Source organism: Danio rerio, chromosome 12 (genome assembly GCF_052040795.2).
Source record: "Danio rerio strain M-AB ecotype USA chromosome 12, GRCz13ab, whole genome shotgun sequence".
NCBI classification, from domain to species: Eukaryota; Metazoa; Chordata; class Actinopteri; order Cypriniformes; family Danionidae; genus Danio; species Danio rerio.
In genome coordinates, this window is record NC_141032.1 from 28,478,595 (window position 1) to 28,498,067 (window position 19,473).

Here is a 19,473-nt window from a genome sequence, read left to right on the forward strand (position 1 = left end):
TGGGAAAAAATATGACAAAAAAGGAATATACATGTAAGAATTCATCAAATTATTCATATAATATACGAGTGGGGGAGAAGTGAGAATAGCAAGAACTAAAAAAATGATGGAAATTAGCTAATTCTAATTATTATTTTTTTAAATTACATGGTGTTCAAGTCTGCCATATCATTTTTAACATGAAACACGCTGAAGCTAAAGTCTGAAAAGAAAAAAACTGGGATAAATTACAAAAATATAGAAAAACAAAACCCTAAATCCCCTCTAGTCACAAATGTGTTAATTACTTTTTAAACATTTTAATAGGAATTAAAACAGTATTGCTCTGGGATTGCTTTATGGAAAATTAACCTCTTCGTTAATGACTTTAATCTCCTCATTTATAAACATTGCAGAAAGTGTACAAAAGATGATTTCTTTTAAGAATGAATGAAGATTCCCCAGACTCCAAACTTAATAGCACTTAAAAGGGAAGAATATTCATGTCTACAAGCTGATAAAGTATTGAAATTCACTTTGATTTAATGCTTGTTTCACCAGTGGGAATTGAGGAGAATGTAACTCTTCAATTCTGAAACAAAGTCATATAGAAGACAAAGAGATGGAGCATCTCTACAGTGGTGAAATAGTGTTCTCTAGGCCTAAACCCACACCATTATAGTAATGCAAGTTGCTTCATGTTCAGCTTAAAGGATTTTTTTTACAAAAGAGTCCTTCAGAAAAAGAATGAAAGTGTCCACTGGATGACACTTTTCAGAAGACACTCACGGCTAATTGAGGTGTGTGAAGTGGCAATGACAGAAAGTACAGCTCGTCTAATGCCTATTAAATGTTCAGGCTGGAGTCTTAGATGGCATTAAATGCACTGACAGAGTGTGATTCTCAGCCAGCAGGAATGGTGCGATTTCCAGGCAGGTTATTGACAGTTCTGTATCAGAGGCTGTCGATAGTTTATGCACCCTCCCCTTCCAGATCAGCAGCTATCAGCTCATCATGCCCACAGGCTCACATACATAATGCTTAACTTAATTAACTCACAATCAGGGTCAATGGAAAATTTTGCAATTTTGCACTAGTCAATGTGACTTACTAAAGGTTCCCTTGAGGCATTTCTATCAAAACAGGCTTCTCTAATTCTTTCTTAGCTAGATTTTTGTTTTAATATTTTATCAATTAACCCATTAAACACTATTTTTTTATTACTCTCAGTTGTTCTTAAAGTGTAAAAATTAAAATGTACAATGGTTTTGAGGTTTTTTTCACAAATGTACATTTAGTTTATTGTTACTTGATATTTCATTGTAATTTAAAGAAGATTATTTTAAGGCTTTCAGTAAAAAAAAAAATGTAAAAAAAAAAATTTTTTTTTTAGATGTTTAAAAAAATGAAGAGCTATTAAAGGTGACATAGAGTGCATTGACATATTAATGCAGTGTTTAAATAGCTTTCTGATATCTACACAGAAGTTTTGTGGTTTGTGCAAAAAAATCTCCAAAAAAGTCTTAGATCATTAGACTCTATATCTAACAATCTAGGCGCAAAGTCTAAAGCCCTTGGCACAAAAGCAATAAGGGCATGTCTGAATACACTTTTGCTATATTTTAAAGATGGAAAAATACGCTTTGCGCCCTGGTGCATGTTCTAACATGGTTGTGCTTATTCTCTTAATGAGTTATGAGTGTGTTTTGAGCATAACATGCAATAAACCAATCAGAGACCAATCAATCTCAAATTCCCTTTAACGCCCCATTCACATGGGGTGTCAGCGTCAATGCTTTTCATTCACTTTGAGAGGGTGATGTCAGGCATTGCTGAACTGCATTGTGGATCCGTCGGCATCACTAGAGTGGCGTTGCTTGATGCAGAAGTTGAGAAATTCTCAACTTTTCTAGCGCCAACGGAAGTGTCAGTCAATCAGATCACTTTATGCAAATACACCTGCTCAGACAGTAGTCGATTGCGCACTAATCTCATTGGCTTATGCTGCTATGATGATCACGTCAGACCCAACTTCAGACATGCCCTCATATGTTGACGCTGTAGCCCCGTGTGAATCGGACGTAAGAGTCAGTTGAGCCACGTCATGGCGCATTTGCTATTTACATGATGGACGTTGTAAGAGGAAAAACTGAACGTTTTACTAGCGGGAAAAACCAAGAGCCTCCTCCATTTGGCCTATTTACTTTCTCTTTACTTTTACACTTTACTCTTTTACTTTCATGGATAAGGAAACGGTATTGTTACGTACTCCACTGAAGACATCCATTAGCCTACATATTTAATTTTATTTGTTAAGGGCAACGATTTGTTTCAAAACCATTTCTAAATTCAGTTCTAATTTCCAGCAAATTAATAAATGAACAATAATAATGAAGTGTGGTCAAATAGAAAGCTCTGTTTGTATCTCATTTTCCATGAGTATTAATGAACTCTATTCTGAAAGCCCGAGCTTTGGATATAAAAAATACTGTAAACATATGAACATAAACAGATACTTCATTGCTATGCATGGCTGTCTGCTTCACATCAAAACTGCTCCTACTGTTCCTTAAAGCCTCTCCCGGTTTCAAAATAAGAGTCCCACATGCATAGGAATTTAATAATGTCAAAAGAAAAAAATAAAAGAAATGTTGTGGCCAATCAAACCCTACTGGGGGCTTATGCATATTCATGACATTATTTTTATTTTGATTACACTCAAAGGAAACGTTGTCTGAGGCTCAAGGTATGCTATTATAACGATGAACACTAATTATTCAGCTATAGGTATACGCAGACGGCACCTTTGAGTAACCTATATGATAAATGCAGTGACTCATTACCATGTGCCAAAATTAATTATCGTCAGTCAATTATTGTCAAAGAATATTGTCTGTGAATTACAGACAATAATATGGTAAATTGTTACTTGTGCAGATCAACTTCAATGCATCATCAGGAGCCACAGGTGTGCCTTTTATTTCGTTTGAACATGTGAATATGTTATTTTGTCAGAATAAGTGGATGTTAACTTTAATAAATCATCAACGCCACATTAGCTAAATTCTTTTCTTTGAAATCCTACATTTTAACTTCTTGCATAGTCTGAGAGTGAGTAAACTAACAGCAGATTCTAATTTTTGGAGAACTAAGATGCATCGCAACATATCAGAATAGAGTAAATAATCTGTCCTGCATCACCCTAGAGCTTTGTTGCTATATATAGATCTGTCAACTCTTGTGCTGTTTGCACATGGGAATAATTGTCTCTTGAATGCACACTGCCTCCGATTCACTCTGGTTCAGAGAGAACACACTCTTTCTAATGCTTATCAACTGTTACAGAGCTCTAGGCATTTGGAGCTATGAGTGTGAAAGGCACAGACAGATATTTTATTAGCCCTACTAGGAAAGATATTTCATAATTCCTTTGAGTCAAGCAAGTGTGCTCTGACTACATACTAAGCACTGCTGAGGAAACTCAATCTGATGCTCACTTGTTCCACTATAGGGTTGTGACTACAGCACCACCTGATGGAAGTGAGGGCATATGCTAATTGAGATTAGGATTATTTACATGGAAGCCCTTTTAAAGGATCAATCTGACCTCACAGCTGTGTAACAATTTAAAAAAAACATTTTAACCAATGCATTTAAATGGTTTTCAGTGTGTTTGGGAACATAACATTGACAGGGATGCCCAAACTCGGTCTTGGAGGGTCGATGTCCTGCATAGTTAAGCTTCAACTTCCTGCAATACACCTGCCTGGAAGTTTCTAGTATACCTAGAAAAAGCTTGATAAGCTGGTTCAGGTGTATTTAATTGGAGTTAGAACTAAAATAAGACACCTGCATTCCAGGACAGATTTTGGGCATCCCTGATATAGAGGGTTAATTGGGTTATAAAGTCTACATGAACTGGAAGTTGCTCAGACTTTTATTTCAGTAAGATGACCTCCAACTAAAACAGAAAACAGAAGTTTTTCTAATAGCAAGCTATCAGTAAGAGTAGTGTTTTAAGGAATATTGTTGCTGAAAACATTACACTGACAACAGCAGAGAAGGCCAAAGCAAATGGTCAGGCTTTGATTAAAGATTACCAAAACAAAACTTCTTTTTCAGTTAATTAACTTGCATGGATTAATGGTTCACCTAAAGAATACAACGTGTGCTAGCAAAATAAACATTGTAAATTTAGACTTTAAAGGTGCAGTAGGTGATTGACTTGTAAATTACCTAATTGTATTAGTTTTATATTCTAGGTAAGGCATAAGACTTAAAATGTTCATCCAATTAAAATTTGTCGGGGGACAATTCCCATTATTCTGATAAGTAGCACAAATTATCTGTCAACAAATGTAGATTTGCTCATCTCTGCAGCAGATCATACAGCTCCACTGCTTGCACATGAAAGCGTGTTCACATGCATACAAGACTGGTAAAAACAAGAGTGACTGGTAAAAACAAATGCTGAGTCAAAACTTTTCAGAATGCTGAATCAATATTAGAGTTACTCTTGCACTCTGGATGAAGGATATTTCTTTTAGATAGGTAATGTTATGGTTATGTTGAAAATATTTTAGTCACGCAAAGCTGATGTAGATTTTGTTGTTTTACGAATGGGTTATATGGACGGTGGTGTTGTTCAGCCACTGAAATCTGAAAAGATTGATGTGGCTACATTTAGTTTCATAAGCTCCCTTTTACAGCGTGGATAATGTAGATTTTTATTTAGTTTAACAACAAAGCATCAGTAAATAGTGCTATTCCGCCTAGTCTGCTTTACTGAGCTAAAGTTGGTTTTATATTCACATTGGTTCATTTTTGAACAATGACAACCTTTGATGCACTCCCTATATTGTTTACCGTGCTGCTTTGAATATTCTGTCTGAAATAGCATGTAAGTATGGCTTAGTAATAAGTGTAATTCCTGCACCCGCTGGCCAACCACTAAGCATACAGTAGTTGCTTTAGGACAAAGCGTGTGAGAGAGTTACACCAGCGATGCTTGCATGCATGAAATATTGCACTATTTACAAGTTTTACTTGCTACACAACTGAAAATGTGCTAGATATAATACAGTTTTTTTGTTTTGGAATTGTATTATTATAAAGTACTGTAAAGTTTGGTAATACATTATTTTGATGGTCCATTTAAGTATCAGTAGACTGTGATATCAGGACACATGGCTTTGGACGGCAGGGGTGGGACTATGCTTTAAAGGTATTATGCTAAACTATTAGCATTTTGGCAGATCACCTACTGCACCTTTAACATGTCACCAATAGAAGATAGAAATTACCAGAAGGTACCCAAATGATAATTATAGTTCCCATTAAAACTAATATAGTTACCATTCTTAATTCTATGAAGAATTTTGTTGTTTTTTCCCCAGCAGGGCTTCTTGCATTTACAGCTGAACTCACTCATAGGAGCCTTTAACTTCCAAAACTTACAACAAAACACAAAGGAGTGTCACGAAATCTAGCTTTGCACTTTAATAAAAAAGCTGCAAGCATTGCCCCCTTTTTCTTGACATTTCACAAACCAGTGACAAGGTGATAGCCCAGCTACAGCTGTTGCTAAGCAACACAATTGCTTTGCAGTCTTGAGGGAATTTTTCTGTCCTGTCTGGCTTTGGAGTAAATCACATTGCTGTGCAGGACTCCAGCAACATGCATTCATGTCATTATCAACGCTGGACTAATATCTTAATAGCAGGCTGACAATTAGAGCATGATATCTGGCGTTTTCATGTTTTCTGAACCAATAAAAGGGTCCTGAGTGACAAGCGTGCTGAATGCAGCAAATTAATGAATTTCCATGGAAGGCTCAGTGTGTCTCTGGAAACTCATTAACATAAACGAATCAAACAGAGTCCATTCGTCTACTTGAGCTACTGCTTTCCCAGGTGTCCTTTAAGTTGATTAAGAGATTAATTGCATTTTTGATGATCGTCTCATTTACTTTTTGTGATGGATATCATGTATGTTGTAGTTTAAAGGTCTGAGAATGATGTGCACTTAGTGAAAATAATTGCTCTGCCATGAAAGTAGTTGAAACAAAAGAGAAAATTATCAATATACTAAAAAAAAAAGTCCCCAATGTGAAATCATGATCGCCAGTTCTCAAAACTGCCCACTACAAACGGTCCTTCAGCATGAATTGATTTTTGGCAAGTTACATTTTAAAACAAGGTGATGCATTTCAAAGAACAGATTTTTGGTTCATCGCACCTTTCATCCCTTCGGAGCTTTCGCTCTTTAAGGTAGACCCAAAGGATTAGAGATAAGGGAATAAAACACTCAAAATGAAACACATCCTTACTTCACCCCTTTAAACACAAACTTTTTAGTGAAAAATGGTGTCATCCATCCTCACCTCCCCTTTTGTTTTTAAAAAATACACCTTAACTATTCTAATACTGCCTAATACATTCAACATAAACAACAAAATTGTATTCATTCATTTTATTTCATTCATTTTATTTGGCTTAGTCCTTTTATTAATCAGCCGAATGAACCGCCAACTTATCCGGCATATGTTTTACACAGTGGAGGATGCCCTTCCAGCCACAATCCAGCACTGGGAAACAGCCATAAACTCTTGCACACACATACGCTACCGCCAATTTACCTTTTCAAATTCACCTACTGTATACCACATGTCTTTGGACTGTGGAGGAAACCGGAGCACCGGAAGAAACCCACGCGAACACGGAGAGAACATGCAAACTCCACACAGAAATTCCAACTGACCCAGCCAGGGGTCAAATCAGGGACCTTCCTGCTGTAAGGTGACAGACATGCTATTCTATAATCCAGACATGCTATACCCCATTATGCGAATTACATTTGTCAGTTGCTATTTGTTTATATTTACATTTAGCCATTTAGCAGATGCTAGTCGGTAAAAGGGATAACTGAGTGTTATTTTTAGTCAGTTAAGTTTTGACGAAATGTGTCTTCAGATGTTTATAGGCTGGGAGCTAGCCTATTGAATGGGCTGGTTCTTTTTTCTTAAAAGTAGACCATTTGCTTTATTTTCTATTTTTCTATTTAATATTGAGGATTAAATACTGCATTTTAGTGACATTTTAAGCACTTTTTTGGGATTAGCTTGTCAGATGGTGACCATACTTTTTGATGCAACAACATTTTTTTTTTTTACATTTTTGTCAATGTGCTCAAAATACTATTTTACCACAAAAGCTTACTGTATATGTTTTTTTTTTTTTTTGTTGTTTGTACTAACATTTAACATTTTTGAATGGTTCCCTGTTTATAGCACTTTCCATGAGGTTTCATGTAAAATGATCCACTGCTGTTCAAGAGTATATTGACCATCAATAGAAGCACAGAAACAAAAAGGAGTTCAAACTATCCATGAACACTTGATTTAGCCTGATATTTTAAGAGTCATATTTATATTTGGTCCCACTTTATATAAGGGTGGCCTTAACTATGTACTTGCATCAAAAATAAATACAATGTACTCACTGTGTTTATAATGTATTGCAGAACACTTCTGGTGCTCTTGAGGTGGGACACAGGTAAGGCTAAAGACAGATAGTAGTGATGGGTTTAAGGGTGGGTTAGGTTGTAAGGGATGCTCAACAGTGCAAGTAGAGAAATTAATTACAGATTGTAAGCATATATTTAATTAATCCTAAGTACAATGTACAAGCATGTATTTACACAACACGTACATTGCAACAAACTATTTTCTGTGTAAGTACATATTAGTTAAAGCCACCTAATATAAAGACGGCCTTGTATTCAAATTTAAATCAGATTAAGAATTCTAGAAAGGCCACTTATGATGAAAATCAACTATTGTAAACTGTTTGGGCAGAACTGTGTGTTGGTATAGTGTGTCCACAGTCACATTGGAGTGATAGAAACACAATCAGTTTCTTTTTTTAAATTTCCTGACATTAAAATTGGACTCAAAATGTATTAGGATGTCTCTGTAGTAACGCTTATAATCATATCAACAAGACAGGATGTGCGCAAAGTAACTGGGATTTAAAGATCTCTTTAGCTCTTTGTGGTCTGTGTGGAACTTTATAACGGCACTGTGTGCGACTCATCATTGCAGAAAGGCTTGAATTAACACTTGGGAAAGTTCTTACTGTAGTAAGGAAGATCTGCTTCATTACTGTCAGTCACTTTGCTGTTTATCTATGTGAAGGCTACACGCATCAGAGAAATACTGAAAGATCTCTGTGGCTCTGACTCACAAATGACCAGCTCATTTGCATTAAAGGCACAGGCAATAAAAACAGCTACAATGCCCCAACAGCTCAAATTTCTCAGATTTAAAAAGGTAAAACAAATAATCACATGGGTATTTTGAGCTAAAGCTTTACAGACACATTCTGGAGACACGAGACAATTAAATCTTTAAAAAAGGGTAAAATAGGTGCCTTTTAAAATATCTTGGCTTATGGTCCATATTAAAGTTCATACTGGTTTGGAACAAAATGAAAAAATGACAGATGACAGAAGAATTGACATTCAATGATAAAGGACGATGCATGAATGTCTTCATTCCATATCTTAAAAATAAACTTCTGGCATCCTATAAACTGTAAGCCTAAAGAGTTTAGCTCATCTCGCTTCACTTTGGTCTTAAGTTTTAGCACCTGACACATCCTCGACTAACTGGAGAACCCAAGTGTGACTAAGTGGAGAAACTCTACAAAAATGAAGAAAGGTGAAGCCTGTGGGATTTTCTCAGAAAGCGTGCAGCGGAAGAGGAAGAATGTAGGTGTCTTTGCCACTATTTAGCATGCACACCTCCTCGCTCGCCCCTTATGGTGTCATTTCCTCTGAATAAAACCTGCAGGAAGACACAAACAAACAGATAAATAATGAAAAGCTCAAAGAACTGGTGGGCCAAAGAAGTCACGATTCATAGTCAGTCAAAGGGAGTAAAAATAACCCTCTGGTTTCTATTTCTCCCTTCCTCCTGTGTGAGGGATATTTTTAGCAGCTGGAGACGTGTTTCATTGAGGCAGCAGAGCCACTCGTCTGAGGCTCGGCGCACGTGAGGCTGTGGCACATGCAGGGATGAGGAAGAGAGAGAGGAGAGGAGCTGATTCACCAAGAGCTACAGCATCACTTCACTTTAAACTACTCAAACTGTTCTGCATGCTGTACTCTCTTCCGTCATTCACAAGAAAACGTTGCAAGATATTTTCTGCTTACATACATGAATCTATGATATTGTTGATGGTGGTGACATTGATTGATACTGATACAACAGCAATAGGAGAATTGATTGGTGATGCTGTTTTTATATTGGTCTTTAACTCCACAAACCTGCTCTATCATGCATTGTTTATAAATTTAAGACATTTCAAGATGAACATTGACTTGACTGGAAATACAAGGAATCACTTGATTATTCAGAGTACATGATTTTGTGGCATAATTATGCTATAATGCGAGTATGCTGTAGATATCATCTGCTTTTACATACATTCATTTTCTCTACGGTGTAGTTTCTTTATTAATCTGGGGTCGCCACAGCGAAATGAACCACCAACCTATCCAGCATATGTTTTATGCAGTGGATGCCCTTCCAGCCGCATCCCATCACCGGGAAACACCCATACACTCTCATTCACACACATGCACTACGGACAATTTTATTTACCCAATTCATCGTTATCATCAGCTTTTGTTTTTTTATTATTTTTTGTTTGCTTGGTAACTGTTTACTTGAATGGGTGGTTATAAGACTGGCACATTATTAATATTCATTGTAAAAAAAAAAAAACATAAAATTAACAGCACTTAACCTTAAAAAATATGGTAAACTATCATAATTCATGAATTTATATGATTCTACAGCAGTGTTTTGAAGTACAAAAATCTACATATCTTACCTTTGTTATACAGACAAAAACACACCCTAAACAGGTGATGAGAAAGTCATATGATGAACCAAAGTTCATCACAGACAACATTTACCAGGAACAGAGAAACACACTAATATACTGTATAAAAGGTGATAGTCAATCACACAACTGCTTAACACGATCATGGTAACACACATGAAATTTAAATAATGCAATAAATATCCTGGGAAAGTCAATGGTATATATGCACAGTGACTTTTAATTTTCAGCCTGGCAGTCCAAGGGCTTTCGGTAAACTTTCTTTCCATTACAAAATTGTCACGTTTAAGATCTGATTTCTTTAAAAATCTGCAGACTTTACTGCCTGTTAGATATACAATATTAAGTGGGTCTCAGATCAGACAAGAAGCACTGCATTAAAACCCATTTCCACTGCCATGTCTTTAAAATATGACTATGAAATATGAATTTCAGCGCTAGTGGTTACAATGGTCTTTAATCTCGTTTTAAACTTGAACAACTAAATGAATGCTTAAGTCTATTTACTGCGCATAGAGCCCATTTCTGGTTATTAACTGTATATGTTAGGGAAACATACTGTTAAACAGGTTGCAGATTTTTTTATGTTCATTTTTTACAGTGATGACGTGACACATAACTTACACATAACAACATAACACACTAAATGAGTCATGAATATCTCTTAAAAAGTGTCAATACTTGGCACACATTAATTGAGGTTAAGAAAGATATTAATGATGCTGTTATAAATTCATGACAAAAAGTGAAAACAAATAATAAATTGTGTTCATACTGTCTTGCACTACACTTACAGTATGGTGCTATTGAGGTGGGATACAGAAAGGTTAGAGACAGGTTTGGTGAAATGGGTAGCTTTAATTCATTGATTTTCCTTTTGCTTACTGTGATTATCAGAGCTCGCCACAGCAGAATTAACCCCCAATTATTCCAGCACATGTTTTACGCAGCAGATGCCCTTCCACCTGCAACCAAGTACTGGGAAACATCCATACACACTCGTTCACACATACACTATGACCAATTTTGTTTTACTTTACTTATACTGCATGTCTTTGGACTGAGGGGGAAACCGGTGCACCCGGAGGAAACCCACGCGAACACAGGGAGAACATGAAAACTCCACACAGAATAGCCAACTGGCCCATCCAGGACTCAAACCAGCGAATTTCTTGTTGTGAGGTGACAGTGCTATCCACTAAGCCACCATGCTACCCCTTGGTAGTAATCAACACATATATACATTCTCCCAACATGACTACTTATAACTTTAGACGAATCATTTAATTCTTTAGACAATAGTTCAATATCATAGCAATTTTTCAATGACAAATATCCATCACAAGTTTAAATAATCTCCTGAATTATATTAATATCCATCATTGAATCTGATGGATATTAAATGCATCATTGAAAATTATTCCATCATTGAATCAGTCGTCTACATTTCAATAGCTGTCTGGTTTAGCGCAGCTACCAAATCCGACCTCAGAAGACTATGTTGAAAAGTACGGACTGCTGAGCGAATCACTGGTACAACCCTCCCTACTCTCCAAGAACACCCTATCCAGAGCGAGCAGAAGGGTCGCCAAATCACGCTGGACCTCTCACACCCAGCACACTGCCTTTTGAACTTTTATCTTCTGGTCGACGCTACAGATCACTGCGCACCAGAACAGCCCGACACAGAATCAGTTTCTTCCCTCAGGCAATCCATCTCATGAACACTTGATGATAATAATTGTGGAACAAACATCACTACTTGCTATACACTTTTAATGCACACATACACTTGTTTAACAACATACTTTACATGCCAATTTGCACGTAACAGCTGCACATATAACATTGTATATAGTAATATACCTGTACAAGTATACACTTGTCAATTTGGATATTTGCATTCACTACTTACTTCTATTTTTAAAATTTATTTGATATCTGTTTTTATCTTGTCTCTGTAATTCTGTTGCACTGTAGAAGCTCTGTCACAAAAACAAATTCCTCGTATTTGTGAACATACCTGGCAATAAAACTCTTTCTGATTCTAAATGTCAAAGAAAGCATCAGAATGAAGAAGATAGATGGGATTTACAAAACTTTACTGGTTGTTGATGGCATAGAGGCAGCGCTGAGTGTTTAAAAAAAACTCTCCAGTGAGTTTGACATACAACCACCTCTAGGGTTTACAGGGGTTTCTCTACACCCTGTTGCAATTCATGCCACAGAGAATTAATAGCATATAGCAACACTAGCTATGTGTACCTAATAAAATGGCCTGGGAGTGTACTCTATGCGAGTTGTACTTTAAATGTTGTTCAAAACTGTTTGCGTGCAACTCATCACTGATCTTTAGTCTCGGTCTATTCACCAGTGACAATTACAACACAAAGGTGTTTTATTGATAGAAATCTGGCCTTTAAATGTCATCTGAAGGTCTCTGTCCTCAAGTTTGGGTCAGGGTTAGTCTGGGTTCTTATCTGAATCATGGATAATTTCTGAACCATTGCTCTGTTTGACTGTCATTGTTTGTTATACCCAGTAGAAAAAATAAAAATAAATAAATCATATTTCTGTTTTCTTCTTTCTGGCAATCAGGAATGCCTCTTTGCCGAAACAAATCTAAATAACATAAGTACATCGGGTTATTTATTTCCCCTTGGCAACTTTGAAAAGGGCATCTCAGAACAGCATGGCATGCACAATAATGAAACGCTTTGTTGTCCTGTGCCACATCCACAAACGCTGCGGTGTGTGAAAGACACAGAGTTTATTTGAGGATTTGCAAAGACTTCATTTTTTATCACCGTCATTTGAACTAAGGAGAATTTAGTGAATTTTCAAGGGTAAAAACCATCAAGCATTTATTGACAAAAAATAATGTATTCCTGGAACACAAATCTTCCTGTGGTAAAAAGGAGATGTGTTTTCTTTTGTATAGAGAGTGTCACTGTTGTAATCCACAAAGACTCAACGACTGCGGTTGTCTACAGAATCACAGCAGGAGGTTTATTCACCGGGCTACATTACTTAGAATGTTATTTCAGAAATTTTACATCACAAAATAAACCCACTGAATGTAGAGTAAATAAATAAATAGAAATAAATGAAGACTATCTATACTGACATCTTGTGGAGAAAATTGTCTAAACAAACTGAAATTGTAGCAGCCATCAACTCAATCGGCACATCAGTTCCAAGAATGCTCTTTGATTAAGGTCAAGGTAAACATAAAAAATGTAATCAGAGTCATAGCATACCTTTTAAATTAGCGGTGTCTAACCAGGTGACCTCCGTGTTTATTTATTTCATATCACAGCAACTATTCATAAATGCAGTATATAAATACTGTAAAAAAATAAGTAAATACAATAATGACGTAATTTTTAAAAACCAAGAGGTAAGCAGAAATATGCTGTCCTGTCTTCACTATAGTTTTAATTATCATACAGCATTGAAAAAAAAATCACAAAATGATTTAATGGTTTATTATGTCTATACTGCAACTGGTAATTTAGAAACAAGTTTGAAAACAAGCATATTACTGAAGAAATTTTTTAAATTGTGTGTTAGGTGCTGGATAGCGGGAGCCTTTCTTGACATTACGGTTGTTATTAACTATTCAATTTGGACCAAACTATAAAAATATATAAATAAATGACCGACAAAAGAAAGAAAAACTACAGTGCTCAGCATATATAAGTACACACCTCACAAATCCATCATATTTTTAATTGGAAGCTATACATTATTATATTTGTGCAAATACATTAGATTAGTCAGTACTGAAGCCAAATCTGGAGTGTAACAAAATCTAACAAAATTACCTATGATAAGTCCAAAATCTAGTACAGCCAAATTTATATGTTATAGAAAAATATTAAATACAAATTTAAAAAGAACAAAAAAAAAAAGATAAATTATTTTGATGAAAATTTGTAAGTTGTAATTGCTTTTGCAATGTTTAGCTTGACTTTAATTATTTTATCTTTCGATTTCTAAACATATTTGGTGATTAAAGTATTATTTTAATAAATATATCTGTTTAATAAATCTGTTTTGTTTAAATGCACCAAAATACATTGCCTATATTCACTGAGAAAAGAATAAAATAATCATTTTCAAAATGGGGTGTACTCATGCTGAACACTGGATACGATGGCTGTACACTCTTAATCAATTTTATTTGTATCTATAGATCTATGAAAAACATTTTTACATCCATGGAAACTTTTCATTGAACAAAATGTTCTTTAAATGCAAATAAAATATTCTTTAGATTTTTTTAAAAGCTTTATGTAAGAATGTAATTTTTCTTTTTTCTGCAAGCAGTTTATTACAAAGCTGAAAAATAAGATTGTCTAAGTCAGTAGATTGATTTTATTTTATTATTTTTTTTTTTTTGGTGCTATTTTTTCAGAGAAAATCCTAAGAATGTAACATTAGTGTCAACACCTGAAAGCCTTTCTTTTGTTCTTTGATGGATGGAATGTATGCTTTCACAATCTTCAAGGTAACGCCAACATTAGTCGGCTATTCTCAAAGCTATTCTGTACTGTATGTCAATGTACGATGAAACAAAATATATTTATACTACAGTGCCACATAGCATTTTCCAGTGGTTCCCAACCTTTTTTTTTTTTTTTTTTGCCTGAGACCCCCTTTTCCCCGGAAAATATTGTAAGGCCCCCCTCCACATATAGGTTTATAGTAAGGATGACAAAAATGCATATGGCTGGGTCAGGGACACTTTGCTTTGAGAAAAAGAAATTAAATCATAGTATAGTAAGCTATCTTGGTATTTCCTGCATTTCCAGTATTGCTAGCGCTACAACCTGAAATGTTTGGAGCTTCCTCACCTGGGTCCAGTATGCTTAAGTCTTTACTATTAGCAGCTGAAGGTGAATCTAAAGTAAGTCTTAGTTGTTTTTATAGAGGATGATTTACAATTTTGTCAATTTTTCAGTCAGCCAGAGGATAAAATTAATTCCTAAAAAATTGTAAAAATATGACGTGATCCCACCACAGAGCTCGTTGAGGCCCCCTTGAGGGCTGGGACCCCCTTGTTGGGAACCACTTGCATGTTCTATCAGTATAACAAAGTCTGCATGTGCGTGTGTTTAACTTCTTATTTATTTGTGCATCTGGACCAGCCTAAAAATGTCCTAAAGCAGGGGCCAACCCTGTTCCTGGAGAGCCACCTTCCTGCAGATTTCAGTTGATACCCACATCAAACACACCTGAACCAATTAGTTAGGACCTGAACACCACATGATAATTACAGGCAGGTGTGTTTGATATTTGTTGCAACTGAAATCTGCAGGAAGGTGGCTCTCCAGCAACAGGGTTGGCCACCCCTGTCCTAAAGTGTGATTTGTGCAAAAGGAAAACTATTTAAGTAAAGAATTTGCCACGCTTCCTTCTACTGAAAAACTATATCTGCAATGAATAATGCCAGCCACACTCGGGTGCGTTTTTGTTGTATTGTATTATGCAGCAATTATGGCAATTAAATGTATGAGATAGCACAGGCATTAAACTCAGTTCATGGAGGGCCACAGCTCTTTACAGTTTAGTTCAAACTCTAATTAAACACACCTGATCAAACTAATTGAGTCCTTTAGGCTTGTTTGAAACCTACAGGTAAGTGTGTTGGAGCACGGTTGGAACTAAACTGTGCAGAGTTTGACAACCCTGTAACAGAGTAACACAATGCATTTAGTATGTCAAAGTCATCACTCTCACTGTAAGAGTTTTGATAACGTTATAATACTGTCAAAGAAAGTTTAATGTATCACAAAAAAAAAATGTATAAGAAATCAATACTCAGACACAGAGTGTAGGCGTTTGTGCAGCGCCCCTGCTGGAGTGCATTGGTAATAACTTTATTGCAAAAATACAAGTTCACTCAACCTCAAGCATTTACAAATGAGTCCCGAAATGGAAAACCCTTGAAATGCCATTTCATCTTTGAGAAATCCACCTTCCACTGGCTACAACTCGCATTCAAAGGCTGTTAACTGTACAGACATTAATAAGTAAAGATTCAACAATTCAGCAGGAAATCATTTTCTTCCTCAGTATATAGGAAAAGAAGAAAAGAAGAAAATAATATTCGATTTTGTCCCAGTCTGACTCTGCTGGTAGTTCAGGAGAGAGCATTTTTGCATAGCATACTCATACGCCACCTTTGCTACATTCTCAAACATCCTTTCAACTAAAGGAAAGATGAATAAATGACAAAGAAGAAAAAACAAACATATCTTTGTGTTAGAGCCAATCTTTGGTTAAGACAAAGTTAAATAAGGTCTAAATCTCTTAAGTTATATCTGTTAGAATCACTTGTCATTTTAGCACTTTAATTAAAAAAATAATGCAGATCACAGCACAATATGATTAGGATGAAAAGTAAAATACTGCATTAATCATATTATATTGTGATACAAAATATCTGTTGATTGGTTTAAGTGTTTGTTTATATATATATCACAAAACCTATTAAAGAGACAGCTAAGCCAAAAATGACAATCCCGTCATCTCTCTTCACTTGCTGCAAACCTTTTTGACTTTCTTTCTTCTGTTGAACACAAAAGAAGACATTTTGAAGAAAACAGAAAACCTGTACACATTGACGTCCATTGTATTTGTTTTCAGTGGTTTTCAGGTTTCTTCAAAATATCCCCATAAGTCAAATAAGTTTGGAACCACTTGAGGGAAAGCAAATAGCGAGTACATTTTCATTTTTGGGTGAACTATCTCTTTAAGTGAAAGCAATCCTTGCTCAAAGACCCCATCTCAGGCTAGTGAAGCTTCAAATGAGCTCCATTTAAACACTATCGGGGGCAAACATTCTTCAGCTGCGTTTTGCTTTAAAAAAATCTAGAAAAATGTAAATTCTACTAAAATCAAATGGGATGAGACCCCTCAACTATTACAGGCCTGAAGATCCATCATGTGCCAGACTCATAGCTGTGGTTTCAGTGTCACTGCAAGGAAAAAAAAAAAAAACTCAAATAAAATCGATCAAATCAAGTCAAATAAACAATAAAAAGGAAGCTTAACTTGGCATATCTCCCTGTATAAACGGGAGAACAGTCAATGGAATTAAAATAGCAGTTTTTCTCCAGCTTTACACTTCTGAAGTGTACTATACTTGTCTTAATGCAGATAATAATTATTACCACTAGAATTGATTAACATTCCATTACGTCATTACGTAGTTTTCTCCATTCCTCTGTATGTTTCTTAAGATGTCATAGTTTCTTTATTAACAATAAATTTGCTTGTTAGTGTATGTTCAGTCAAACATGTACACAGTCTTTTGCCTGTAACACGAGACACAAAACAGCTGTGTGCTACAGGGAATGCCCGTATCAGAGAGAAGAAGTAGGAAAAAGGTTAGAAGAGACAGTCTCGTTCCACTTTCCACGCCAGGGCCACAGATTTACATGCCTGCTCTGACAAAAAGCACCAGAGCTGAGAGATGACACCGTACAAAACATCTCTATTCACTTAGTACAGGTTGAAGTACTTAGCATCTACATGACAAAAACCCATCCTGCTATTGAAAGAGAAAAAAATAGTTTGCAGGAGAGTTGTGGAAAAAACGGTCAGCAAAGCGGCGATAATTCCAGCACGTTGATTTGCTGAGGATTTGCATCTGTGAGACAGGCGAGGAGGAAGGATGAAGCGTGTGTGTGTGTGTTAAAAAATACTGGTCAAAAGTCTGGAATAAATATAGTTTTTAAATGTTTTGAAAGAAACTAACAATGGTTTACCTATACCTAAAAAAGATGTCAAATTATGGTAACCACTAAATATTTATGGGTTCACTATACTAATCATAATTGAACCTTGGTATTTGCTGTAAAACTGTGGTAATAATCATTTAATTTTCAATCATTTAATCATTTAAAACAATCAATATGGCTAAAAATGATGTCTATCCTAAACTTTGCTTAATATTTCTAGTTTAAAGATGGAGTAAAACAAATGCAATATTGTAAAATATTTTGTACTGTTAATATATCTATTCCAAGATATTTTAAAGTTCAATGTATTCCTTTGATGGTACGCTTGAATTGTCAGCAGCTATTACTCCAGTCTACAGTGATCACTCTTAAATCATAGTAACAGGCTGATTTGGTAGCTCAAGTAACATTTTTGAAAAACTGCTGCTTACTATGTCTGTGGAAACTGTGATACCATTCAATGACCTGGGTTAAGTATTATTCATTCATTTATTTATTTTCCTTCAGCTTTGTCTTTATTTCAGAGGTCGCCAAAGTGGAATAAATCGCCAACTATACCAGCATATGTATTACGCAGCGGAAACACTTACAGCCCTATCCCAATGATGGAAAACACCCGTAAGGGTGAACATGTAAACTCCGCACAGAAAAGCAGACTGTCCCAGCTAGGACTTTAACCAACGACCTTCTTGCAGTGAGGCAGCAGTGCTAGCCACTAAGCCGCCATGTCAACCGATCCTAGAATTAAGGAGGAGGGAGAAGGGGTAGATGGGGGGAGGATTTCCAAAATGAAGATAGGGAGTAAAGTTAGGCTGGATATTTATGTTAAATTTGGAATAATCAGATGATTACTAAAACGGACCAGCTGCGGTCAATTATATCACATGCTCGCCTCGAAATTAGTTTTGTGAAACTTCACAAAACTGAACATTTTCAGAAATACTAAGACACAGCTACTGAAAATACAGATTTGCCAACACAGGAATACATTGTGCTTTGAATATTAGACAATATGACTGTTTTTAGTTTATTATTGGGTAAATTAGTTTAGTCTTGTGAGGGAACAAGACATATTTCAAAATCATTTTTAATATAAATCTAAAACAGCAAATATTCCAAACTTTTGACAAGAAACATAAATAACACAAAAGGCAGGGTTACAACAAGCTCCTTCCTTTTTACCACCCAACACATGCACACACGCATACAGACAAACACACATTTACCATTTAATGCAGCATGGAGGTACCATATACTTCTCCTCTGCAGTAACTGAATGTTGGAGTCGATTAAATTAAGTGCTCTGGGTTGGTTGGCTCACCGTGGGAGGTCCGAGTCGGGACCCCAAGCTCCTATCATTGCATGCTGCAGGTCTGACCATAAGTTAGTCATACACACACCACAAAAGCATCACACCATCCCAGTGCTCTTAAAAAAAAAGTTGGTTTTGGTGTCTCTTTCCAGCATGCTGTGGATCGAGCTTCAGGGGCTTTTGCATGGAAAAATTTACTGACTATAGCTCAATATAACAGAAGGACATCATCCCAGGAACAATACAGAGCACAGGGAGATAAAGGATGGCATCAGATCTTAGGACAGTTCTCCAGGAAACTGTGAAGAGAATTGGGATTGGGTGTGCAGAAAGGTAGTCCAGGAAAACAAATGCATCCAAGGACACGGTTGTGTCCAAAGCCACTTGGTTGAGATGGAAACCTTAGTCAGGACGTCCTCCAGGAACCCTCAGTGATGGACGGTAGTGCTCCCCACTGGAGAGAGTTTGACACCAGTCAGACACAGCCAGAAACTCGGAGAACCTCTGGAGACATCCTGCAGTG

General features: G+C 36.1%; 1 protein-coding gene and 1 long non-coding RNA gene across 27 annotated transcripts in view; one reads left to right on the forward strand and one right to left on the reverse strand.

Moving 5' to 3' along the window:
- The window catches only part of LOC147834483 (uncharacterized), a 122,469-nt gene that overhangs the window by 17,422 nt on the left and 85,574 nt on the right, over positions 1-19,473 (forward strand). The window lies entirely within an intron of this gene.
- usp54b (ubiquitin specific peptidase 54b) overlaps positions 15,728-19,473 on the reverse strand; it is a 189,845-nt gene continuing 186,099 nt past the window's right edge. For 19 of the 26 annotated variants that reach the window (XR_015504181.1, XR_015504183.1, XR_015504184.1 and 16 more), the window contains one exon: positions 15,728-19,465. Coding sequence is in view for 14 of the 26 variants with exons in the window: in XM_087276397.1 (XP_087132523.1) it covers positions 19,353-19,465 (113 nt within the window). In the remaining 12 variants the exon portion in view is untranslated. The remainder of the gene's footprint in view (positions 19,466-19,473) is intronic. The other 7 variants (XR_015504185.1, XR_015504179.1, XR_015504178.1 and 4 more) reach the window with 2 other exon arrangements.